This window comes from Poecilia reticulata, chromosome 5 (genome assembly GCF_904066995.2).
Source record: "Poecilia reticulata chromosome 5, P_reticulata-male-v2, whole genome shotgun sequence".
Taxonomy (NCBI): domain Eukaryota; kingdom Metazoa; phylum Chordata; class Actinopteri; order Cyprinodontiformes; family Poeciliidae; genus Poecilia; species Poecilia reticulata.
The window spans coordinates 33,067,413-33,094,661 of record NC_088834.1 but is presented as its reverse complement, the minus strand read 5'-3'; the positions used below and the strand labels follow the sequence as shown (position 1 = coordinate 33,094,661).

Here is a 27,249-nt window from a genome sequence, read left to right as displayed (position 1 = left end):
GGCACACTTAAAATCAGGGAGTGTCAGTGTAAATCTATCAGTATTTATTGTATTCTGACATTGCCTCACCCTTTGTTTATAGAACTAAGGGAGAATTAAAGTTGTTGTGCCCGGCAGAGCTCTGCCTGGAAAAACCCCCCCAAAAAACTAAGTGCACTCAGCTCTTGTTTTTACAAGTGTTTTATCATGGCAACATCTTGTTTACTTTAGTTGCCTGCTCAAACTGCTTGGAACATGTTAAGAAAACATTTGGGAGGAGAGTCTCCACAAAGCCGCCTTTGTTCGACAGTATGAGCTGCTCACCAAGGTGTTAACGCTCCAAACCTTAAGCTCTTCCACATGAAACCTGGCACTGCAGGCTTCTGACAAAAAACAGGATTCCAAATCAAAAACAAAAAAAGGAGTACATCAGACTTTCTAATGCTGCTTCAGAAGTCTCTCAAGGTTGGAAGTCCAACCGGAGAGAGACCGCGGCGGCGCAGAGTCAGCGAAACGCCGTGGAGATGGAAAGATGAGGAGGAGCTCCTAACGTGGAGCAGATTTCAGTGCACAGGCCAACAGCAACAACCAACAGTGGAACCGAATGTTGCTTTAAACAGCATGTGTATTTGTTTTATATGTGAAGAAAAACATGGCATACCTATGCTGACTATCTTGATAAAAATGAATGCTCTAAATCCGTCCACACCCCCAACCCCCTATGTTCCAGGTGGGAGGGGATGGGGATCCGAACCCAGTGGGGTTTTCATCGAAGGTCAAGACCCCTTTTCTCTGTAACGTCCAGTTAGAGGTCAGAGAAACACTACAGTGCCATCTAGTGATGTGAACCACATAAAAACTTCCCGATTCAAAACCAGTGAGCTTTTTCAGCCTAGCAACTCTGAAAGAAAATCAAAATAAACCCAAATGAAAGCATAAACTTAACATTTTAAATAGGAAATTCTAATGCATTTAAAATCTAATACCTCTGTATAGTTGTGTGCATTTAATTTAAATCCCAACCAGTGAGCAGTAAGGAAGATAAAAACATTTCTCAGAGATGGCTTCAAACCCGATGCCCTGGTTCATGTGAGAGAGAGACAGAGTTTTTGATTTTTAATAATTCATTAATTTTTCAATAAATACGTTTCACAGCCAATAGAACAAAAATAAAAGAAGCATACTTATACCATAGAATAAATCCGTCCAAAAATTTTTTCTCCTTTTACCACACTACAAATTACTTCTCTGTAACTCCAGATGTGACAAAGTATCTAAGTCTGAGACTGATCTATGAAAATTAAATTCAAGCAATAGCCTAATAACCATGTTAACAAATGAAGAAACCACATCAATATTCAACTCTTCCTCTTTCTGCTTATATACACGGCCGTTTTAGCCTGTCCTAAATAAAAATGTATCAATTGACATTTACCCTTTCACTGCGTGTACATTTAAAACCACAAATAAATATATGTTGAAAACTTCCCCACATCTCTTGAAGATTGTTCAACAGATGTGGGACGAACACAGTCAGAAAAACACTTTTTCTCTATGTTCACAATAAATTTGAACATAGATTTTTTCTCTACAGCAGGATTAATAGAAAAAAAGTGGTAACATTTATTTGAAGGGGTGTGAATAAGACTGACATGACGCTGTCATAAACATGACATAACGTCTGTCATGAACATCAGTAAGTCTTTATGAATATTTATGACTGTTGTCATAAAGTGTCATTCGGTAAATCATGACACTTTTAATACAAAGTTGACATTATTCAAAATGTCTTTGTTACGACAACTTGACATTAACCAAGAAATCATTACTGATATAAATGTGTCATAATAGTAGTCATAATGATTTAATTATTACACTATCAAAAGCTTTACCAAAACAGCGATTAATATTTCCACTCCCTGAAATAAAGCGAAACAAGTAGCACCAACAATAAAGATTTCATTAAGCTTTATTACACTGTCAAATGATTTAATAACAGAGTCGATAACAATTTTTACATCAACTAAATTGGAACAAATAGCACCAGTTATGAATGTGTTATTACAGTGTCATTAAGTAAAGTGAAACAAGTAACAGTTATGACAATGTCATTACAGTGTCATTAATATTATCTCTTATTTCAAGTAAAGTAAATTTACTTGAAGTAAACCCTAACCCTAGCAACAATGATAAAGATGTCATTTAGTGTTATTACAGTGTCAAATGCTATGCTAACAGAGTCATTGATATTAAGTCTTACCTCAAGTGAAGTGAAACACACTGGACTGCTTCTAACTACCATCATAACTGTAGAACAAACCCTTTATGCATTGGAATAAAACAAAAGATCACTTGTTCTAAGATAACAGAGGGTTTAACGTCTGGTCAGTATGTTGTTACTCTGAATTACTGACTGAAAAACTAAAACAGAATTACTTATTCTGTAACTTAAGAAAATAGGTGCTTTCAACAGTAATATTTTTGCTTTGATTGTGTCAGCCATCTCCTTCGTTATAGTCTTCCTCTAATGCTCTGAAAACAGGAGATCTTCTTCTTGTCTTCATTTCTTGGAAGCAGCTCTTTGAATGTGTCCAGAAATGCTCAGAAATTACAGCTGTTCTTGCTAATAGTTAATCATGTTGAAAGCCTTTTCATGAATTCACACGTGGTGAATCTCTTCTGGACATTCTCATAGTCGGTGACAGTGTTGTGTTCAAGACCACCTAACCCGAGACCGAGACAAGACAAAGGCTTTTAGGGTCCGAGACCAAGTCAAGACCAAGACCGAGGGAAGTCGAGACCGAGTCAAGACCAAGACCGAGGGAAGTCGAGACCGAGTCAAGACCAAGACCGAGGGAAGTCGAGACCGAGTCAAGACCAAGACCGAGGGAAGTCGAGACCGAGTCAAGACCAAGACCGAGGGAAGTCGAGACCGAGTCAAGACCAAGGCCGAGGGAAGTCGAGACAGAGTCAAGACCAAGACCGAGGGAAGTCGAGACAGAGTCAAGACCAAGACCGAGGGAAGTCGAGACAGAGTCAAGACCAAGACCGAGGGAAGTCGAGACCGAGTCAAGACCAAGACCGAGGGAAGTCGAGACAGAGTCAAGACCAAGACCGAGGGAAGTCGAGACCGAGTCAAGACCAAGACCGAGGGAAGTCGAGACCGAGTCAAGACCAAGACCGAGGGAAGTCGAGACCGAGTCAAGACCAAGACCGAGGGAAGTCGAGACCGAGTCGAGACCAAGACTTTTAGGGTCCGAGACCGAGTCAAGACCAAGACCGAGGGAAGTCGAGACCGAGTCAAGACCAAGACCGAGGGAAGTCGAGACCGAGTCAAGACCAAGACCGAGGGAAGTCGAGACCGAGTCAAGACCAAGACCGATCTCGAGTGCTACAACACTGGTTGGTGATGACTCAATTCATTGTGGTCACTTAAAAAAAGAACAAAAACAAAAAACAGTGCCATTATAATTCAGCATTTTTTTTAAATACCATTCCAAAAATGTCCCTTGCTGCACACTGTCAGAATGGTAGACTGACAGACAAATGTCTAGTTAACATGACTGGTTGTTTTAAAGTGCAATTATTTCTTAACACAAGTAGCATAATAACTAAAGCTGAACAAAATTATTCTGATCACATATTTGTTGTTGTCTGTTATTCAGATTGCATCATTTAATGTATAGTTTTAGGCACATGAGTGTATCTTTTCACTTAATGAGCATTCTAAATTATTTCTAAGTATATAAGTATATGACTTATGGACTTATAACCATAAGTCATATACAGCAATTTTTAGTTGTCTAAAACGTAACTTATTAACTCAACTGGTGAATGTTGATTCCTGCTCTTACCTGGCCCTTCTCTACCCACTTCACCTGGAGAAAATATTAACACAAAAATGACTTATGTCATAAATACCTGCCTTCTATGACATACTACATATTTTAAGAAACACAGATTTACAACCTAAAGAAATCATCTTTTTGGGTGAAACTAGCTGGCAATAGTGTGACAACTCCTTGACAAGATCATTTTTTAATAAACTGGGTGCATTTGAGGTGGTGATCTTTTTAGCTGGACTAACCAACAGGAGAACCGGTGTGAAAGTGTCATGAATGACGATGCTCCTTTCTACCATATCATTCACTTTGGATGTACTATCAAGAAAGATCACAATCGCTCCATCCATATGGGAAACGGATATCACAACATCACAACCTACCGCTGCTCCAGCAGCTAAGGCAGACTCCTCGAATGAACAATTCACCGTTGGTATAAGTTTGACAGCATGGCGACGTGTCAGCTTTTCACTGCCCTCCACAACGGGCATGATGCCAAAACGCCACGCCAAACCAAACTGGTAGCAAAAAACTACCGGATCAGACTGGAACAACCAAAACTAAACTTAAGATCAAGTAACAGAAATGTGTTCAAAACACCTTGCAGAAAATGTAGAAAAAGACCCAAAAATCCACTCACTCTGACACTCCCGTCTTTAGCTCCATTCACTCCGCAATTCACTCAGAGAGAGAGAGAAGGAAAAAGAAACTTGTTTTATTGTGACAATCTACATTAGGCTCTGTCATCCTGCCAGAGAGCTTTTAAAAGTGGCTTCATTTGAAGTCCAGAAAGTGACACATGCCAACGTTCATAGCCTCTCTTGCTGTCACCCCTCCCTCATTCCCTCTGCTCCCCGTGTCCATGCACTCCTCTCAAGGCTGCATTAAGGGCCATTTGAATATTTCATTTCCTATTAATTATGCACTGTGACTCTCCATGTCATTAGAAGAAATAAAGTGGAATGTAACAAAGGATGAAAAGAAGCGGGGCACATGTCTCGTACGAGCCGAGAGATTCCAAAGCTGCTCACGTAGGCCAAACTCCCCCACCCCCTTCATTGATGATTCAGACTGGGGGCTGGTTAAATTGAAGTTGAAATGTCTTTACCTATTATTTTCCTCTTTGAAATATAGTAAGATGTCCTGAAATGTTTACTGGTTTCATTTTCTGACCCACTTAATTAAATGGGCTCTTATGTGATTTAAACAAATGGAAGGCCCACAGAGAAGCCTCTATTCATTTTGACAAACAGGGTTCTCAGTCATGCTTTTTTAAAATATTCCTCTTTAATTTTGTGTTTCGCCACAATAATTAACTTCAAGTGATGAATGTGTACCTCAGTCTTCTGAAGCATGTTTTATGGAAACACCACCCTGAAAACATTTTTGTTCACCTCAAGGTTGGAAGTAGCCATGGCTAGATTTACAATGATGTGGACATATATGAACACGTTTTGCAAAAAAAAAAAGAAGAAAACTTTTCTTTTTTTTGCAAAACGTGTTCATTTAAAAATTAAATAAAAAAAAAAACAAATTAAAACCTTTTGGGTCCCCCCAAAGAATTTGAGCCTGGGGCTACTGCCCCCTGCTTACAATCATATAAATCCCAAAATATTAATGCCAGTCACCTAATTTAGACCTATGAGTTTTAGATGAAAAACTTTTTTTTTTTTTACCCAGGGGTACCCCCAAAAATTGGGCCCTGGGTTACTGCCCCTGTGTTTATATTGGTATTGATACCAAAACATTAATACATCTCACCTATGAGCCTATGAGTTTTATAGAAAGTACAATTCTTTGCAAAAAATGCATTCACTTAAAAAATAAATAAAAATATTTGGCGCAACCCCAAAAGTCATCCTATGGGTTACTGCCACTGTGAGCCGTTTCTAATGTCTGGCTCAGTAAGTACCCGAAGATGAATAGGAGCCTTCATATTTCCTACTGTTTTCACATGTCTTTTTTTGGACTGTAAATATGGTGTATAATACACAAGCGTGTTGTCTGAACATAAAGCAATGGCATTGAAGTCATCGTTGTGCATTCGCAAGTTGGTGGTGGCTCGTTTTGATTTGCAGCACACAGCAGAAACAGTGTATACATATAAAAACTAAAACACCTTTCTCCCATCCTCCTGCACACACACAGACATGCCTGATGACAGTGACCTACGTGGTCACTGCAGATGTGATATAATTTATGATATATATAATATATTGGATCCATTAACGAGCATAATGAAGTAGTGAAATGAAAGGGTATTTGTGAAATCAGTTCAAACATCCTGCTTGGATTATGATTAAATGATTAATGAAATGCCCCTGCATAAGCATTTTCAAACAGTAATTCATGCGGCAACTGATAAAATTCCTCCAATCATATTTCCTTCACTCATGAGCCTTATCTCCACCATTTTATATAAATCAAAAAAAGGACGTCTCCTACCCGAGCAAGCTACTTTAGATTAGTAATAAACGTGCATGAAAAGAGAACGTCTTTCCTGAATAAAATAATTGCACGTAATTATATCCATAATTCAAGCCTGGGACAGATCCCCATCTCCTCGTCCTGTTGTCCTCTACATTTGGTCCGGCTCTATTTGAATTCCCCTTAATTCCGATGATAAAAATGAACAATGCAAACAGCAAAAAAGGGTGGCAAAGTCAACATGGCAAGGCGGAGTGGAGCAGAGGCAGGAAGGCATGGCGTTAGGGTGCCGGTTCATAATTTAGCAAAGGGAATCCAACCTGAAATTCTTCAATCATCCCCTCTTATCAGTGAGCTGGGAGAGCAGGCATGACCGGCATGAAATATTGACTGTCATTCTTTCACATAAAAAAGTATTCCTTTGTTCTGGAGACATTGTGCAATCACTGTAATATGTGACACTATTAACATGAATGTTATTGCAGGGGCTCCACACTCACTTACCTTATTGATCCAATAATCAGCAATGGGACTGAATGAGAGAACATGATAGAAGTCTTATTTGTTCAAAAATAGGCAAATATTGACAGATGTTAACATAGCTCATCTCCACTTAAACCCAGAATTATTTAGACAGCTGGCAGATTTATTTTTATTTTTAAATTTGTTGCTGATTTATTTTTTTTAAGTGACATCCTTTTACATTATTTTTTTATCATCTCACAAGATTATAAAGCAATGTGTAAGGACTGTCAATTTTGCCAAAAATATCTGAATATATTGCTGTTTTTATTGTCAGATATAGCATCTTTTTGCATGTTTCTACTGGATTTCATATTACTACTTCGATAGTGAGCTCCATGTCTTCAGATTTGGAAGGCCTCTTTGTGATCACCCTAATCTTTAGCTAATCTCACAGATGGGTGGATTCTGACTGGGTCACTGCAAAAATGTAATGTAATTTCTTGGTCAAATTAAAATTGGTCAATTTTAGCCTAAATGCATTAGCCTGCTAATGGTGTAATCTTTGTTTATACTAAAATGTAGTTAAATCTAAACATCTGGATCCTTAGTTTGGGTTTCTGTTTAATTTTGCTTATTAGTAAGAATATCATTTTGAGTTACTTTGCCAATCTTTTAGGCTTCCTTTCTTCTCAGAATGAAAGTGATGTTCATGTGGAACGAGAAGTACAAGAAGTAAATAAAGCAAATAGCAACGCTGTTGTTTTACTGTTAGCGGCACAAATAAGCCATCTCGTTTATTTCATTGTTTGAGAACATAAGAAAGTAAACAGAAAATGTGATCCTACAAAGGGTATAAATAGTTTTGGGCTTAAACGTACCAAGCTCTCAAGCATTAGATAGGAATTATTTGAAAATGATTGAATTTCGATGCTTCGATGATTATGATGTTCTGTTCTGCTACAATAAACATTCTTTAAAGAAATAAAAATGAATCTAATCTTTGTATGCATCTTCTCTTTCTGTGGTTTCCAGGCATCTCAACAACGAGCATGCCCTGGACGACAGGAGCACGGCCCAGTGTCGGGTGCAAATGCAGGTCGTCCAGCAACTCGAGCTCCAGGTATTGTCACGTCTCTTGTTTTCATCAAAATATTTACGCTCTGTCTCCTGCTGACACTTCCTCTGTGTCTGCCGAACGCCAACACGAGCCGTGGTGTCACCCGCAGAGGAGGGAGGGGCCCGGGGGAAGTTAGAGTGTTCAGTAGAATTAAATACTTTTGTGCATTTGCTAGTAACCAGTCATTAAAAATGTGTTATGTATGCATGACAGACAGGAGAAGATGTATGAATAGCCTGGGGCTAAGTAGAGAAGATAACTGCATTTTAAATTTTATAGGATTTTAAAGTTAATTATGACTTTAACTGTTTGGCACCAACAATATAACACTTGTGAAATGACTTAACTGCATAGTGTGGAGAAATACTCATTGGTTAATGAGTTAGAGGAAAATGAAAGGTTATTGTTGCTGTTGGTGTTATTTTTTTATCCAATATAATGCTGATTTTCCATAAAAATCAATGCAAATAATACATACAAAGATAACTGTTTCTCTAATGTCGTCTTTCACTTATAAAACAGAGAACTGATACAACTGGTGTTACAATCTGCACACATGCATTCAGGTATATTTGAATCAGAAATTATGTAAGCTTAGCAGATAAAAGAAACTCAATTGAATAAGTGAAATTCTAGCTTCTTAGGTTAACAGCATCTTAACATAAAACAAACATAAAAATGAAAGTATACAGTATTGGTGAAATAAAAATATTTTTAAGTATCATAAAGATGGAATGGGAACAACTACTATGCTGTTAACAAGAACCAAAAAGGTTAAAAGTTTATCTAACTAGTGAGCAACTTGCCAGCATGCTAGCAAATGGGACTTTAGGGAAACAAAATCTTTCTCAACTCCACGTACTGTAAAGGTTCTCATGTTTTACTAAGCTGACACATTTAGACATAATAAAATCCGTATTAATACATCGTTATCATTTTCAGCTAAACCCCACAAATGTATTTAAAATGGTCAAATGGAATTTGTTACTAAAATAAAGTATCTAATGCTGTCAGATTTCAATCACCATTACATTTTACAAGATCATATTTGACTCACAAAATGACAATTTCAATCATTTTAATGACTATCCAAAAAAAACTTTTGCAGTCATTCACTAAAAATCTTACTAATCCACGATGAACGTTTTAGCATGTGTGACAGCCTAAAAGCAAACGATGTGTTCTAGACGTTTGGGGCTTTTTTCAGTTGCGGTTCACATAATTACTGTCAGATGCCTGACAATCGGCAGAAACACTTCTGGTTTAGAGGAAGTTAACCTAAAACAATGATATATCAGTTGCCCCTACTTTTCACCATCCCAACATCTTGTTTTTTCTCTTCTGCTGGTTCATCATCCAAAAGGGATCGGTGAGGCTTTACCAGACAGACACAGACTGACTTCCTCCACATGCAGCCGGTCACCATAATTTGAGCTGGCAGCTAAAACTATTTGGACTTTCAGACAGGGAGAAGGGACCTGGCTTTTTAGTAGGAATCGGAAATAAAACTCCATATTCTGTAATGGAGTCTTACTCATAGCTCAAATAAGCATTTTAAATCAAAGACGATGCAATTTAAAATGATATCTAGAGATTTGTGTGTGCGTGTGTATTTGTTCATAAAATTGTTGTGCTTTTGTCTTTTCTTCTAATAGCTAGCAAAGGACAAAGAGCGTCTGCAAGCCATGATGACGCATCTTCATGTCAAGTCCACAGAGCCCAAAGCCACCCTGCAGCCGGTGAGCAGCAACCCTGTCATATATCCTCCTGCCACTCCCCATTCCTTTTGTTTGTGTTAATTGGCACACATGTATTCATTAATCCCTTCCTCCATCTTCTTATTTATCTGCTAAATAAAAACAGCTGTTTGTTGAGGGAAGCAGTAAATGTAGTTTGGAGCACATCTGCTGACAGCTGGGATTCAATTTGGTGTCTCTGTGATGAACTGGATGTGCAGTACAACACCTCCCAACCCCCACCCCCGTCCCAACCCCCACCCCCGTCCCAACCCCCATCCCCGTCCCAACACCCACCCCCAGAGAAATATTGCCTCTCTGAGAATACAGAGGAAAAAGTGAGAAAATTGGCGTTATTTACAAAATCATGCAAAATTGGCATTTGTAATGGACTTTTAATGCAATTTTTAGAGCAACTTTGCATTAAATTGTCATTATTTACCGAATGACACTTCATGACAACTGTTATAAACATTCATAAAGACTTCTTTATGTTCATGACAGGTGTTATGTCATGTTTATGACAGCGTCATGTCAGTCTTATGCTCACCCCTTCAAATAAAGTGTTACCAAAAAATCTTTTGTTATAAGTGAAAAAAATATGCCAGTGTGACTAGAACTTTTTAAATGTGTAATTTAAAACAAGCTTCTATATTTTTGCTGAAAATTTTCTTGTTAGTTTTGTTTTTTTACAGTGTATTAAGACAGAACTAGACCAAAAGTACATAATAAGTATTTTTACTAAGATTTAGTAAGATATAGTGTTTTTAAAGTTGGGTCAAACAAAAATAAGTAAAAAAAGTTGAGTATGTTTAGCATTTATATTGAATTTCTTATAAGTGCAGATGGGATGTTTGTAGAAAAGCTTACTGTTTTTGAAAGCAATAAAAAAGTGGCAGAGTTAAAACATGTTCAGAAAAGACTAGTTCTAGACCTGGGATGCTTAATATGTGGATCGTGGAAAGTTTTGAGTCGATCTCGGGATCAGGTGACAAACTGAATGCAGCAGCACGTCCTCCTCTGGCTCGCTTACTAAAATATTCACTAATATCTAAAACATTTGTAACTTTATTAAGGAATAAAAAAATCAACAAAACATGTTGAAAATGACCCAATAAAAATAATAATCATAGTAATTATTGTTTCAACAAGGTGTAATTCTGTGCGTTTCATTTCCATTACCAAAATAAAAAAAAAAAAAAAAGGCAATTCAAAGATCAACTCTGACTAACAGAGCAGGAGTTTAAAATGAACTAATCAACCACCTCTGTGCTCATGAGAGGCTTTTTAATGATCGCGAAATAAATATCAACCCTGAAAACCTAATATCGTAACGGACTGAATGTTATGTTTTTAATGTAATCTCTGGGTGGTTTGCCCAATTTGCAGGGCGCAGGTGGTTGTCACGGCAACGGGTGTGCTTAAGAGAGAAACAGAGAAAGAGAGAGTGATGGGGAGAGAGGGAGAAAGAGAAAGTAAAAAGGTATGGGTGGTTTTGAGTTGATTAATTTACCTTATTTGTATCTTTGCTGTGATGGATCACAGCTGCTGTAATTTCTGAACGTTCAACAAACAATAAACTTGGACTAATTACCTTGTTTGTTTGCAAGAACACGTCATTCACAACAAGCATTAAATAGGACAAATATATTTCATTAAATATTTAACAAACAAATGGATGCTACCGTGACAATTATATGAAATGAAATTGTCTAATATAAAAAAAATAGTTTGCTGCTCTCTGGCATCTTGCTTTGAGCTCAGAGTCTGAGAGGCTTTTCCTCCATCAAACATGCTATTTATTTTTGTCTCTTATTTAGTGGAAATATTGATGTTGATGAGACTTTCTCTAAAATAATAACCTTTTTCAACCTTTATAGCTCCACTATTGAAAATGAGGCTCTAACTTTCACAAATGACATTGAAATAAAATCCAGTCCAACATCTGGATTGAGGTGATTCCTCTGGAACCTATTGGAGGAAAAACATCCCAACTTCAGAAGATGAGCTTTAATTCTTTGCTTCCTTCTGTCAGTCTACAGTTTCTCATATTTCAGTCATCAAACCAAATGTCAGATCTACCATAACTGATTGATACCTGTTGGTCCAAGATTTGCAACCAGCTTCTGACTGAGAAACCAACGACCTCCTCCCACTTTCAGAATCTCACTGAGGAATAAACTGCGTTAGGTTTTCTGTCACTTTAATAGGACTGCTATAACTGATGTATATTCTCCTATAAAATAAGTCAATAGAGTTTCATTTACAATTTTTATATCTTTGTGTCATGAGGCAGATCTCAGTCGGCTGGTGAGAGAAAAAGTAGATCTTGGTCTCAAAAAGTTTGGGCACCCCTGACCTAGACTGTAGTAATTTCTTCTAAAATTACTACAGTCCCAAAATCCCAAAAATATGTAGTTTTAGTTTCATCTCAAATGTAAAACACATAAATGACAAAAGAAACCAGAATATTTTCATACAGGAAGTAAAAAAAACATTTTTACAAACATTCTACTTCTTATTTTCCACCATAAGGTTCACTTCTCTATCCCTATCCTACAGGGCTAAGGGGCATGTGGCATTTAAGTGTTGGCTCTGTTTGTCATATTTAAGATGGGGGAGGAGAACCTCACGGTCATATTTCAGTCCATATGACAGTTCATTCAGCCAACCAAATGAGCAGATATAATTTTACTGCGGGGTATAAATGTAAAGTCCTGCTCACAAATGCACGTGAATGGACATAAACACGCAGGACATGTGCCATTTGGTTCGTTTATTTACAGTCAGTGAGGAGACTATTGACATCCAGAGACCACTCACGCACTCAATGGTGCAGCTAGTCGACGGTAAGCACTCTGGGGACTCACTGACAATAAGCTGTCTGTTTAAGCAGCCTGTGCGATTGTATAGATTGGGGCGTGGAACGAGGGTTCTGACACAGGGACAGTTGTGTACAAACAGTGGTTGGGGTGGCAGATAGCATCTCAAGTTTGCTACCTCTCGTCTCTCTCAGGGCCCCCGGTAGAATGGGTGTCAGAGCTCAGCATTAATGCTCTCGAGGGGGTAAGCTGGGATTTTTTTTTTTTCCTTTTTATTATTCAAGTAAATAGACTCCGGTTCTCTGGGGCAGCTCTGCCTGCTGTGAACTGCTGTGATGAAAGTGTCTTGCATTTGGCTGGGTGAGTGGAGGAGGACTTCCACAGGTCAAGGTCGGTGGCCCCGTTGAGGCTTGAAGGAGACTGCATCAGAGGAACCTACAGATAGGATGCAGAGTGAAATCATCTCCAGAGATGACCTGAAACAGAGTCCCTTCGAAGAGTAGAGTCATTCTTGTTCCTGCTGCTGCAGCTTCTCCTTTGCTGTTAGAAATGTATGTATAACGATGTTTGAGGAACATCACAGCAAAGCATTTAGATAGAATTTGTAGGAAGAGATCTCACGATGTCATAACACCACAATATTTTCTGTTAAAGTGAAATCTGTCTTGTCTTGTTGAACACTAGCTTGTAGCTCTGAGTTATTATTATGTTATTATTAAAGCACATTATTATGTGCTTTAATAATAACATAATAATGCTATTATTAATTATTATATTATTAATAATGTTATTATTAGCACAAAAATAAAAAAAAACATATTTTTGATTAAAAAAAAGTTTAAGATGAGGTGGTTTTTTGGCTATATAAAAAAAATTGCATTGTACAAAACTGCAATGGAAACGCTTTTTATGCATCACACTTGTCACTAACATAACAAAGGTATGCTGCTACTGGCGGAAGTGACGAGTAAGACGACAGGAAATAGGAGGATCATGGTTTTGTATTTTTAAGACAAAGTGCTGCTGGCTCCACCAGAGCTCTCACTGCATTTCACAGTTTGTAAAAAGTTGTCATTCCAATGTGCTGAATCCATCGCTCTTCTGCAAAATCGCAGCCTTTCACAAGTTGAAGAAGCTGTCGCTCCAACACCTATGTAACATGTGATTTTATTTCATTTCTTACTCTTACCGGCAACATCACAATTGTATATTATCAACATTTGCTCATGTCAACAAAGATTTGACATTTTTCTTATTTTGAAGTAAGGAAGGAATTAGGTCCTGAGCTTCTCTGTTGTGTTGACAAAATGAGCTAATAATGACTTATGGACTGATGACATTTAGTTACATCAGAATTGAAGAAGCCATTACCACTCTCCTAAGCTTGCTAACTCAGTGTTTCTCAACCTTTTTTGGTCCAGCGCCTCCCTAACCCATATCCACCTGCCGTTTTAGAGACCACTAAAGGGGAAGGTGCTCAAAAAAAAAAAGAGCACATTTAACCGCATTCTAGGACAGAATATTAATAAAGCCACTCAGCTTTCAGAGTTTAATAAATAATGATAAATTACAAAAATGTGAGGTATACAATCAAAGCTAACGAACATCTCTATATAGAGCATAACACTATGCATATGTAGATATTTTATTAGTAATTTCTTTCTGCAGGTCTATTTTGTTATAGGAAAGTATTGCAATATTCAAACCTGCAATTTAGCAAGATATATAAATCAGAGCTGGACCACCAGACATATTTTGTCTTTACAGAATTACACTATTAAAATATAAACAAGGGCACAATGCAACCTTTTAGTGACTGTAATCTATAAAAAGAGCTGCCTGTTTGCTGCAGTGGAGATGAAGACGGTCCATTCAGGACAGCAGAGCTGCATCAAACTTTAACGTGGAACTGCAGAAAAAAGACAAAAACAAAAGCACAACTTGAATTGTTAATGCATGTCACCATGAGAAAAGCCTACTGAGTTTTGCCTAAAAAAAACTTTTTGTAAAATTAAAATCACACATTTTTGTCTCATGAAGTGCAAAAATTATTTGCAAAACAAACTTATTTTGCATGTCAGAAATCTTTTCTTAATATTCTAAGTTTTTGTTGGAGTCAAAGTTTTGCTTGTGATTCTCACATGACGTGAGCAGGGCCTAAAATCGCAACATAAGATTTCTGATGTGTGCAAATAAAAGTTTATGTTTGGCAAATAACTAAGTTCACAAGACAAAAATGAGTTATTTAATTTTAAAAAGTTTTTTAAACAAAACAATTTTTTTTTTTAAAGAAATCATTACAATTCCAAAAGTTTTGATTACAATTTTATTTTACTTAACTGAGGTTAGTTTTTTTTTCTCCATTAAATAATTGGGAAACAAATTTAACTTCATACTCTGTGAACCAGACCCTAAACTTAAAGTCTGGATTGAGTTTTTTCCCCTTCATTAATTACACACTTTATATCTATCATGGTAATTCAGGGTGAGTTATTTTTAATTCTAAATGAATATCCTTGTTGGACTTTTATTTAAGTGTTATTCTCCTTCAAGATACATTTACCTAACGCCAGAATAAATGCAATGTACATTATGCAGCAAAGGAAATTAGAAGATCAGACATATATCCATTATGGAGATGACAGGTTTTGGACGAGCGATGTGCCCCATTGCATAAGCGAAACTAAGGAATGACTGATATCATTAACGATACAGGGAAGAAGCTTTTTAGTTATCTTGCTTTGCTAGCAAAATCGTTAGCTAGCAGCTAGCTAATAGCACACCAACAACAGCCTAATGTCTGTATGATATTTATTCTGAATCGATAGATAAGAACAGTTTCTCCTCACCTGGCTGTCTCCTCCCCTCAGTAGTTCTTCAGAGAAAGGCAGACGCAGAGGCCTGTCAGTGTCTGTTGTATTTCATTACCTCTCTGATTAAACCGCGACTCTGTGCTGAAGCAGAAACGATACTTCAACGTTTTCTGTCATCTGACAAGTAGCAAGTCTCCACTTTATTCACCAAAAACTGTTCTGTAATCTACTCCAGTTAGCCGCCTCATCGCATTGTGCGACAGGCAACTGCGTCATGCATCACGGGCAAAAGGCCAAAGGTAACAAGGTGACCGGAGGGCTTATTATATTGTACAAAAAATAATAAAAATAATTTTAGTACATGTTATGTGTCAGAAGAGGGCTTAGAAAATAATAATAATAATAATAATAATAATAATAATAATAATAATAGTTGTTAAATATTCCACAAAATGACCAGATAAAAGATGTTCAACATGCCAGTTTAAAATTTGATCTATTTGCAAAACGACTGAGCTCTGCAACATTAAAACATGGATAGAACTGTAACTACATTAATCATAACTCTTCTTCTCTTCAGTGTTTCTGTCAGTTTCTGGTGGTGCAGCTCTGTGCTGCCTTCAGGAGAATGGGACATCAGAGTATCAGCCATAAAACTTCACCCACATGGCATTTATTGTTCAAACCAGAGCTTTCAGTGGAAAAATAAAAGTTCCAGGTCATTTTAATGCCATACAAATATGAGACAGAAACATGGATTATATATTTATATAGACCTGTCTATTGATTATAGATTAATAGTTTTACTGGACAGAAATGACAAAGAACAAATCTGGTTCTTAATCAAATCCTAATGAGTCAAATTGAAAGTGTCATGGAGTCATCAGCCTCATGACATTAACACTGACATGAAAAATAATATTGAAGAAATAAATATATCAAATATAATTAAAAACATAAATAAGTGATCAGTTCTTTACTGTTATGGTCTGTAAGATATATTTATTCTCAGTACTAGATGTGGTCTCAACAAACCCATGACATTTCAACAATATTATTTTACTTTTTATCTGGAAATAGTGTCTGTTTATTCTTGCCATACAGTCTCTGTATTAATTATTGCTCGAAAGGTCTTGCCATACCAGTTTATTCCTCTGTATTTACTTTAGTTTCTTAGTTTATTCTTGCATTTTGTTCTTCATTCATTTCCATTTAGTTTCATTTGATTAGTTTTATCCTCTCTTGGTTTATTGCTATGTCCACTTTAGTTTCTTTCCTGTTGCTAGATTTATTTTATCGTTTATTGACCATCAGTAATCTTCACTCATCACCTGCTGCGCCGCCTAATCATCATGTGTTTCACATCATGTGTTGATTTTCACTGTTCAGCGTCGGATTCTCTGTTTTTATGCCATAATTCACATCTAGTTCGTCGCTCCATTTATGTCCCGTTTCTCCTGTTTCAGAGTTTTGCTCAATGTGCGCGTCTTTTTTTTTTTAAGCCCCTAAGGTGCAGGGCGGTCGGGAAGCGTATCGATGGGGAAAAGGCAGTCTGACATAAACCTTTTAAAACAACGGAAACAATTTCGGTATTCTGATTATTGAAATTTAAAAATGCTGTGTTGTTCTATCACCCCAGTTTCATACCGGACCATTTACATCACCGTGTTAACGCTATAAAATGAACGCTCTCTATCGTGGTATCACCATGGAGGGATTTCTTTATTTCTTTATTTAAATTGGTTAATTTTTCAGAGGGATACTCAGTGAGGGTATCGTGATTTTAGCTACCAGTAGCAGGAGAACGGAGCTGCGCCAAGAAGCTAACAGAAGCTAAAAAAACACTGAATAGAAGAAGAGCTGCCATCGATACAGTTGCAGCCAAGCATGATTTAATGTTACACAATACAGTTTTACCAAGTTGGTCAACGTCTAAACTGGTATTGTTGTGGATTTAAGGCGTAAAGTTTACCTTTGACCAAACGCCCCCCAAAAGGCATTCCAGCGCCCCCCTTTTGTAAAAATGTCCGCCAGCGCCCCCTGCCGTCCTCTGAATGCCCCCTGGAGGGCGGTACCACCCACGTTGAGAACCACTATGATAGATGCTAAAGTTAGCAACTGCTTTTTGCTATTTTGCAGTTTTTCAGTGATTCCCGAGAAGGAAGGGTACAAAGGATGCCATTATTTTTGGAGAATTTTCAACAGACTTACATGTAGACTTTATTGTCATTACAAAATGCACAATAGTGAAATTGGCAACAGAATTTTGTTGCTTGGCTGTTGGAGTACATAGAAAAAATATTGAAAAACTATGTGTGACTATGCACGTGAAAAAAAAATTAAAAAAAAGATAACTAAAAGCAAGCAAAGCTCAGGATTTTCTTTTGAATTTTGCTACAGTTAACGTCAACCGGAAATTGCCAGTGTAAACAACAATCCTCCATTGTGGAGAGAGAATTACAGATCCGAACGAGACACTGTTGATGATAATTCAATATTTGGAAGTATGACCAGCACAGTTCACTCCTCCTCTGCCATTGATAAAACTACAGGCAGACATAAATTCTAAAACAGCACAGAAAATTGATGTCATCACTCACAACTTCTCCTTCAGTTTGCTGATTGGTGGAATCCACTTCAATGGATTCAATGGAATACTGAAGGGAAGAATACTGAAGAATTGCTTAGGAAGGAAATGGCCGCCCTAGCAGAGCATAAATAAAAAAAATTTTATTTGAGTCCAGGGAGCCACTTAAAACAAACAGGAAAAAAACATTTCTATTGCAAAATTTGTCTTAATAACTGTGAGTCAGATTTGAACCAGACTGTTTACACAGCCCAAGTATCATCTAACACATATTTTAAGATTAATTGAAGCTTTAATATGTTTGTTAAAACATATTAAAGCTTGTTTTAGGTGTGATGACAACCCTACAATTAGGAGCATAAAAAAACTATTATATGTAATGGTCAAAGCTGATTTCCTCTCATCCTCTCAGCAACTGGATATATTTGTGCTCTGCTGGCAAAATGTAACTAATAAAGCGTGCTCACAAATTATAACAGGATCAGATTTGGATAGGGACGGGCAGAAGATGAGAACTAAATGTGCCACATTAGCACTTATTTCTGTGTGTTTTTGTGTTTGTCTCAGTGTGAGTGGGCAGATGTCACCAAGCATTTTTGTCAGAAATCTGACCTTTTTCGCCATACATAATTAAGGAGGGACTTTTTGTTTATTTTCTTTAGCAGCTTGCGAGTCAAAGCCAGTATAATTAGATCACCAATTACCATTTAATTAATTTCAGTGTGAAGTCTCATTTTGTCTGGGAACTGGAGTGAGCCCAAATGGTGAGGCAAACAAAGGCAAGGCTATTACCAGCCTGTCTGGCCTATTGTTGGAGCTCTCTGTGTTTATGGCCAGGGAATATGGATGAAACATGAAACAAAGCCCGCTAATCCACAGGAAGAGAAGTCAACATGACAGCCTCCTTCTATTGATAGCATTGTGTCAGAAACACGCAAACCCAAGAGTAATTTATTTTCTTCAGATTTTTTTCTCCCCAGAATAAAATGCTGTCTGCTGCCATTTGCCTGCCTATGTGCAGAGCTGCCAAAATCCCAAATTATTTGAGCAGACTCTTGCCAAAAAAAAGGCAGAGTTCGATCTGCGAAATGTAAATAGACATCCGATTTGGACATAAAAAGGTGGGGGCAGGAGGGAATTCACAGAACACGGTTGTCGCTAATTTTGGAGACAGGAGGAAATAAAATCAGACAAATACTTTTAAGAACAAAGATGTTGCAGTGTGTCTAAATCCTGGGAGGCCAGTGTTAATGTCATGTCATCGGAAAAGATTCTGGTTCTGGTTAGGGATTAGCAATGTAATGTATAAAGCAGGGGTGGATCTGCTGGCCTGGATCTACGCCTGCTGCCACCCCAGCTGGCGACTATGAATTCAAAAAATAGTTATTGCAAATTGGACATTAAGCGCATGAATCTCTTTTTTCCGACAACATTGACTGCAACGCAAAGTAACCTGACACCTACTGCTGAATAGCGGCAAGAAGCTGCAACAACGGAGGGCGAGGCAGCAGCATTGATATACATGGATGGATATATGTTACTGGATTAAACATTCATGACTTATCGTGGGTCACACATGTACCATTGCTGTCCATTGAGTCAGGAATATCAGTGGTCAGGAAAATACCATAATCACGCAAAGAATCTGAAAGGACATAATGTTTAGTGGTTAATTCAACCCTATGACAGACATAGATAACAAGGTTCAAGGTTTTCACATTTAACAGATGAGGAAAAAGTTTTAATTTAGGGAATATATTGAACAAGTGAGCAGTGGGTCAGTTAGACTAGCCTAACTGTTGTTAGCCTGCTACTGACTTTGATAACCTTAACATGTGCTGCGCAGTTCGGTGTGTTTTGATTCCGTTGGCACTAAAACAGGTCAACCCGCCACCACGTCATCAGTAGAGCAGCTGTTTAAATCAGCTAATCAACCACCACTGGCGAAAACTTATTAATAATCACAATATAGACATTAAGCCTGACAGCATAATGTAACAGACTGGATGTTCTGTTTTGGTGTTTTTGCTACTTTTTTGTGTGGGAAATGTTTGTTTTTTGGTGTTGATTCTCCCTCATAGGTTTGAAAGTATCTCTGCTCTCTGCTCATTGATTTATCTGTCGGTTGCCATGGCAACAGATCAATGTGTAAGGTAATGTCAACAGAGTGAAAAACAGAAGTATAGAAGTGGTTTAGTCTAGTTTTGTTCTTCACCTGTTTATCAACTTTATTGTACCTTTACTGTGGCGCATTGCAGCTGCTGCAATTCCTAAAAGTTAAACAAGCGACAAAAACTGAACTAATCCCCTCCTCTGTTCGTAAAACATGGTGATATTTATAACAGTCATCAAACTACAGCTCCTACAGCATATTTGAAATAAAATGATTGACCAATATAAAAACAAATTGCCCTTTCTTCAAACTGTTTATAGATTTGGGTCAGGGAGAATTTCTGTATCAAACATCAGTTTTCTCAGCTTTATTTAAGTCATATTTAATAGATACATCTGATAATAAATAATGGCGCTACTGATATTTCTGTGATATTCTGCTTGTACTGCATTGGAATAGAATGTTTTTCAATGCATCGCATAGCGACTAATAGGTGCTGTCCGATCCAGTAATACATATCAATTAACAGCAGTAGAAAGATGCAAAAATAATTAACTGTATATATATATATATATATATATATATATATATATATATATATAAAACCTTGGCCCCCTCTCACCAGCCCATAGATATTGTAATGATGCCAACACACCACAGATGTAGTCTTTATTAGAATAAGAGCGAGCTGCTATTCCTGAGGCTGCAGCTCAACTGAATAGCTTCACTGCTAACACACACTGAACTCTCTCCTCTTCCGGTCCTGGTCCTGCCGCTCCACTGATCCCCCCCACATGACAGGTCTATCACATGTGAGAATGGGAGTCAGCAGAGTCAGACAGGGGAAGCCCATAACACTCTACACATAACAGTGATCACCATGCAACTTATAACAAATACACATAACCATGTGGACCCCGGCAGAACTAAAACACAGCATCGTTACAATATATTTCTAGATGTGCCACTGGTGTAAAGAATTTGTTTAATTGATTTAATTGAGCATCCGTTAAACCCCCATTAATCCAGAAGGGACGTATAGAGGTCTGTTTCCATCTGAAGGATCCTGGTCAACATAAGCATCAAAGAAACAAAGAGGGGACAGTCTAGCCCCAGATCTATTTCTGTCCTTTCGTTGGTGTATGTCGCCTAAATTGCTAAAATTGGAGCTCATAATCTTGCTCATTTATTTTTTTAAATTTTTGCATATTCAATCCTTTTTAATTAATTCAATTGATGAAAAACAAAAGCCTAGCAACACAACTGCTTTACATAGTGTGACATAATCATGCTTCAAATGAGGCCTTCAAAGGATGTAATTCCTGAATTTGGGCGGTGACTATTACGAGTTCAAGACATGCAACACAGTAATTTATGCTTGAAACCCTGTTGGTACCTAGGGTAGGGTTTAGACTCTTACTTTGAAGTTAGAAAGGAAGTAGTTTCTGCCTTGCTACTTTGGATCAACACAATTTGACCCCATTGCTCGTTCAGCTGCCCACCAGCAGTGAAGAAGTGCCCACCAGTTTGAAATTGTTCATCTGGGGTTCTCCACAGAATAAATAAAAAACAAATGACATACAGATGAGATATGAAACCTTAACCGTTATCTGATAGTGACTCTAAAGTTGGTATCTGCTTTGGAGCAGATGCTTCATTGATTCACTGTTTCTCAAGTTTATTAAGATAAGTCAGAAATGGATTAAATTATTGTTCACTGGTTGTAGAATTTTAACAAATTTTCAAGGCCGAGTAAACAAAATAATCAGAAATCTTCATTTTCCCCAAAATATTGCTAATCCTTGTCTTATCTCATGCTTGTTAAAGCTATATCGTCTCTTCTTGTGACACCTTTACCCACTAGTGTCAGGCATCAAAAATGATCTTTTCACCCTGATTATATGTAAAAATCCAACTTCTGATCCCTTACAATCAACATGTCAGATTCTTGAAACCATCTTTCTTTTCATTTCACGTTCAGCATTTTCTCTTTTTTCCTGTCTCTGTCTTAAATCATGTTTAATTTGGAAACTGGCCTCCTTAAGCAAATTAGCAATTAGAACAATTTTGCAAGAATATGTATATGTGTCATTAGTTTTCCTGCCAATTAATAGCTGGAGCACGGGGTCAGGCAAGAATTTTCCACTTGACTGCTCCTGTACAGAGGCTTAGCTCTCAGAGCTGCTGCTGCGGCTATCAGAAGGAGAAGGGAAAAAAGAAAAACATGCTGTACCTTTGGAGCACTTGCCATAATTAGTTTACCTTGTAGCCATTATTTCTTAAATCCCTCTTTCGCCTTGGCTGACCTGACCCATCCCTGCTCGGCACTGTAACCAAAGACTCTCTTCAAAGTGCTGCCTCTGAAGACACTGTAGGTTCTTCTTAACAATGGCCATCATGGACCTAATGATGGAGGTCGCTAAGGCCCTGTAGTTAATCATCACATCACCTCTGTAAGCACCTCCTAATTAGAGTCCTCACAATACAATTTCAGCTTGTAATTAGCCCAGATTGGCTTCTTCCTCTGGTGTTCTTATTAAGCAGTAGGCGAGAATCAGGATGAGTTGTCCAGACTAGGCAATATGGACTTAAAGGAGCAGTATTATATAAAATTGACTTTTATTGAGTTTTATGTCATGCTATGTTATTCTCTCATCAAAAAACACCTACAGTGTTACCTTGATTGTTTCATGCATACTTGCAAAATCCTTTAATCTCCAAGGCAACCATTTAGTTGTGCAAAATGTCTGGGTGGACTTAGCATCACCTTCTAGGATTTCAAACAGTTTTGGGAGATTTCAAATATTTGGGAATGAGGTGAAGACGGTGGTGAGAGAAAGAAATTTATCACAATAAATGATAAACGATACAATAAATGCCCACACCTAACTCAAATTCAATCGAACAATGCTGCTGAAAGGTGAAAAACGTTTTAATCTCAAAGGTCTCTCTGCTCTGTCTGGTTTTTGTTTCCTCAGCTCAACCTCGTGTCCAACGTCACATTGTCCAAGTCAGCACCCGAGACCTCTCCGCCCCTGAGCCTCCCGCAGACCCCCACCACACCCACAGCGCCCCTCACGCCCCTCTCCCAGACCCACTCCGTCATCACAGCCAACAGCCTCCACAGCGTGGGGCCGATGCGACGACGCTACTCAGAAAAGTACAACATGCCCATCTCCCCAGGTATGGTGGATTTTTGCAAAAGCTTATTAGTAAAAAGTATCGTTTGCTTTCTCTTTTTTACATTTGTGAAGTTACAACTTCAAACTTGATTGTTTTTGTTGGGTTTTATGTGAGAAACCAAGAAAAGTTAGCATCAGATTTTGAGGCATAAGGAAAAGGTTCAAAGTGTATATAGGGTTAGGTTTAGGGTAGGGTATATAGAGTATTTTCAACAGGTGAAAATCTGAAAAGTGAAAATCTCTTATATTAAGCTTCCTTTACCTTGATATCCCTCAACATTTAGTGAAACTAACTACCATTGCAAGTCACCTAATTAATAAATCTACCTGTGTTAAATTGAGCTAAATAATGGGACAATTAAAGTATATTTATCTAATTCAACCATATTCTGAACGTTCCCATTTATATGTGGTGGGAAGCTAATCAATGGGGAAAATGGATGGAAATAAATACAGAGTAATACTGAAGAAAAGTGTTACAACCTGCTGAATACTGCGGACTGAGATGCAGGTAAAGCTCTGACTGAACATGCAGCCAGAGGATCAAAGCACATTCACCTGTTAGAAAAGGCCTAGCCAAAGCAAGTGATATGGACTTATTTATATTTGATATTTTAGGGTACTATTGTGTTATGATGAAGATTAAGTAAATATGTGGCAAATATTGTTCTTGAAAAACATGCCCATTTGAAATGGGCTACTTCAGAACTAGGCCTTTTGTGATAAACGATAAATCAATTAATCGCACAATAAATGAAACCTATCAACCTCATTTTAATTATCGTCTTTATCGTCTCTTCCTGCCTTTTTTTCATTCTGTTGATGACACAGAATGAAAAAAAGCTCAGCTCCGGTGCTCTCCACTGACCCTCCCGTCCTCATTTCCTTAGTCTAATGTCAAGCGCACACGACACGAGTTGTCGGCCCATAATTTCAAAACCTGACAGACCACACATTAGCCGACAGAAATCCTAGGTATAACGGTTCGATCGTGCTGTGTGGTGTTCAGCCACACAGCCATTTTTTTGGACTTGTAGCCCAAAATAATGGCTACAAGTTCAGTTAACTAATTTTAAAACCAGGCAATAATCAATGCTTTACTAGAATCTACCTGTGATGCATGTGGCTAGAGTCAGCGTAAAGTCCTGACTGAATGAAAATCATTGTAATCTATTTATGTCACGTTAACGAAGAACAGCTGAAAACTTACCGGATTTATCAACTGCAGTAGCAATTTGGCTCCAACTCCTCTTGTCATTTCTATATTCTTTGCACGAAATGCTGAATAAACATTAATGTTGTTTCCACATATCATCTCCAATGTCCGCTGGATTTTGGTCAGCTGTTTGGGATTCCCCTCCCAAACAGCTGACCATAATTCCCCCTCAGAAAGCAGGAGGAGAATCCGCACTTTCTGATTGGCTACCTGTCATATTCGTCGGGGAAAACCCCTGATTTACATCGGAGCGGCCATGATGATTTAAATCACACTGCAGGATGATCGATTACGAAATCACCAGCGACAATCTTAGATCAGCCAACGTTCTAAGATTATCGTAAGGGGAAAATAGGGGCAAAAAAAATGGTGCAGTATGAACTACTGCATTAGGTAGTGGGATGTGATCATCTTCTCTATTTAAATCTAGTGATTACTGAAGGGCAATATAGTATACAGAATTCATAATCTGCACTCTTTTGGTTGAATGCAGTATTTATTTCCACTTTGGCTTTATGTTGTTTAGTTTTTATTCAATTACTTTTTTTGTTAATGGAGACTGAGAATCCATTTTATTTTTGTTTTTGGTTGTTTTATTTAGTTTATCAGTTCCAGTGTTAGGTGTTCTTTTGAAAATAAAGTGCATCTATCTATGGCAGGAAATCACATGGATTATTAGTCATTTCCATTAAATCAGTGTCAACAGGTCTTGAAACAATATTATCGTTTATTGCAATAATTTTTTTAGACAAATAATCACTCAGCAAAATTTGTTATTGTGACAGGCCTATTCAGAATGCCATTTGCTTAAAAAAGTGTTATCTATGTCAGTAATCATATTTCTATTTTAATTGATGCTCTTTTGGGACAGCAGAAAAACTAGCAAAAATAACATCTCTGATCATACTGTCAGTTTTTATTATTATTTACCATCAGAAATTAGTTAATTAATAATAATTTCATTGCCAATTTCATGTATGTTTCTTTGTGCAATGACAATAAAATAAGTCTAAGTCTAATTAAAATTTATTATGACAACAATCTGTCAAAATCCTTATAAGATTTTTTTATGATAAATGATAATAGTCACTCTAATGTCAAAGTCCAAAACTAAAAACTTGACATGCAGCTGTGATTGCAGCAATAGATAATTGTACAAAGCATTAAAATTCACTTCTCATATAAAGATTTTAAAAGCCATATCTTGGTTTCCTTCCGCCTTTTTCATGTGACTGAAAACATGACATTAACGCTAAATAAAATCAATTTAAATTTGTAATTGTAGCGCACCAAAACGGCAAAAGTTCAGAGGTAATAATATACATAAAATGACCCTGTTCTCTTGTGTATTTCACAATGTTTTGATCTTGTTGCCTGTGTACAGATATCAGTCAGAACAAGGAGTTTTACATGAATGCAGATGTTAGGCCACCATTCACCTATGCCTCATTAATAAGACAGGTAAGTAGCCCACTTGTTTCTTTCCTAAATGACTGAAATTGTTTACACCCTACATTATCTCAGTTTAATCCACCCTTTTTTCTCATATTTGAGCACAGTTTAGCCAGAACAGAGATATCTGATGACTTACTTTCATTAGGACGTTTTAGCCAGGGCAATTGCCACCAAATACATTTTATACAACCTGTTTTAAGATGCCAGTCAATTATCGCTGAACCACAGTAATCTGGGATCTCAGGAATTAATCTGAGCCATTCATAATTGCTGTCCTGTAATCTGCCTAAGAAATGTTTTTTGCTCGCCCCTTCATTTGCACCCACAAAAGGAAAATGTGGGGTTTTAAATTAAAAGTTCTTCACACTCCTGATCTGTGTTGTCTGTTTTTCCTCCAAAGGACAACTCGCCCTTACACTGCTCGACTTTTCTCAAAGTTCTTAATGTTTTTTAGGGTTGTGGTTTTTTTGGGTGAAGCAGGCATAAAGCTTCAAATCTGTGTCTCTTTTGCTTGCTCCTCATCCAGGCAATCCTTGAATCTCCGGAAAAGCAGCTAACACTAAACGAAATCTACAACTGGTTCACACGAATGTTTGCGTATTTTAGGCGCAACGCAGCAACATGGAAGGTAAAGCATTTATCAACGTTTCTGTCTTTAGTCTTTTTTTGAATGTGAACCAATGAAGGCTAAAGAAAAAGAGTTTACTCAGATTCTAACATTGCACCACCTATTCCGTCCAGGGGATCCACCCTTTGTACAAATACACAATCAAATAGAAAAACAACCTGCATGCAGGGAAAAAAGGGGAAGAAAAAGAAACAGTCGTCTGGTAATGTGTTCCTGGATGTGCTGTCGGTGGGTGGCACTGGCCAAACATTGCGCTTCACTGCCAACAAGCCTTGGCTGAGCCCCTTGCACTCGTCTTTAGAAGGTGGTGCTCCTCGTTGGCCCCATACACTCACCGTACCGAGTAGAAAAGCACTGATGAAACACTGAAATACCCCCACAACCACCTGAGCCAAGACTGATCAGTCACAAGCAGCTTGTACCACACCTCAAACATAAATACAGTCTGACACACACAGACCACCCCGCTCCACCCGTGTCCTCCGTCAGCTCACACAGTTGCTGACAGCTCTTCCATAGGGGCGTGCTGGTGCTGTAAACACTGGATTCTTCCCCCACTCTGCTGCTTCTGGAATAACAAAAGGATGATTTATGAACATCTCCTTTCATTATTTATTTTGCTGAACCTTTAAGTTGTGATTGCTCTTCCTGGCACTACAGCAAGGAAACCAAAATGACCCCAACATGTTCTGGTCAGTAAGAATATTTTGTGTAACATGTTTGAGGTTTTAGATCTAATCTAGGATTATGCCTTTTCCTGCCTATTCCCTGTTGTGCTGTGGAATAAGCAACAGATTTTGGAGGCTTTGACCTGCCAGTTTCTCTATAAGGTGACAAGATATAAGAACATCATCCAAAGCATATTTA

General features: G+C 37.7%; 1 protein-coding gene across 10 annotated transcripts in view; it reads left to right on the top strand.

Moving 5' to 3' along the window:
• foxp1b (forkhead box P1b) overlaps window positions 1-27,249 on the top strand; it is a 363,905-nt gene that overhangs the window by 325,140 nt on the left and 11,516 nt on the right. For all 10 annotated transcript variants that reach the window (XR_014087696.1, XM_081607521.1, XM_081607520.1 and 7 more), the window contains 5 exons: window positions 7,746-7,833; window positions 9,486-9,569; window positions 22,880-23,084; window positions 25,684-25,760; window positions 26,281-26,382. Coding sequence is in view for 9 of the 10 variants with exons in the window: in XM_081607521.1 (XP_081463647.1) it covers window positions 7,746-7,833; window positions 9,486-9,569; window positions 22,880-23,084; window positions 25,684-25,760; window positions 26,281-26,382 (556 nt within the window). In the remaining variant the exon portion in view is untranslated. The remainder of the gene's footprint in view (window positions 1-7,745; window positions 7,834-9,485; window positions 9,570-22,879; window positions 23,085-25,683; window positions 25,761-26,280; window positions 26,383-27,249) is intronic.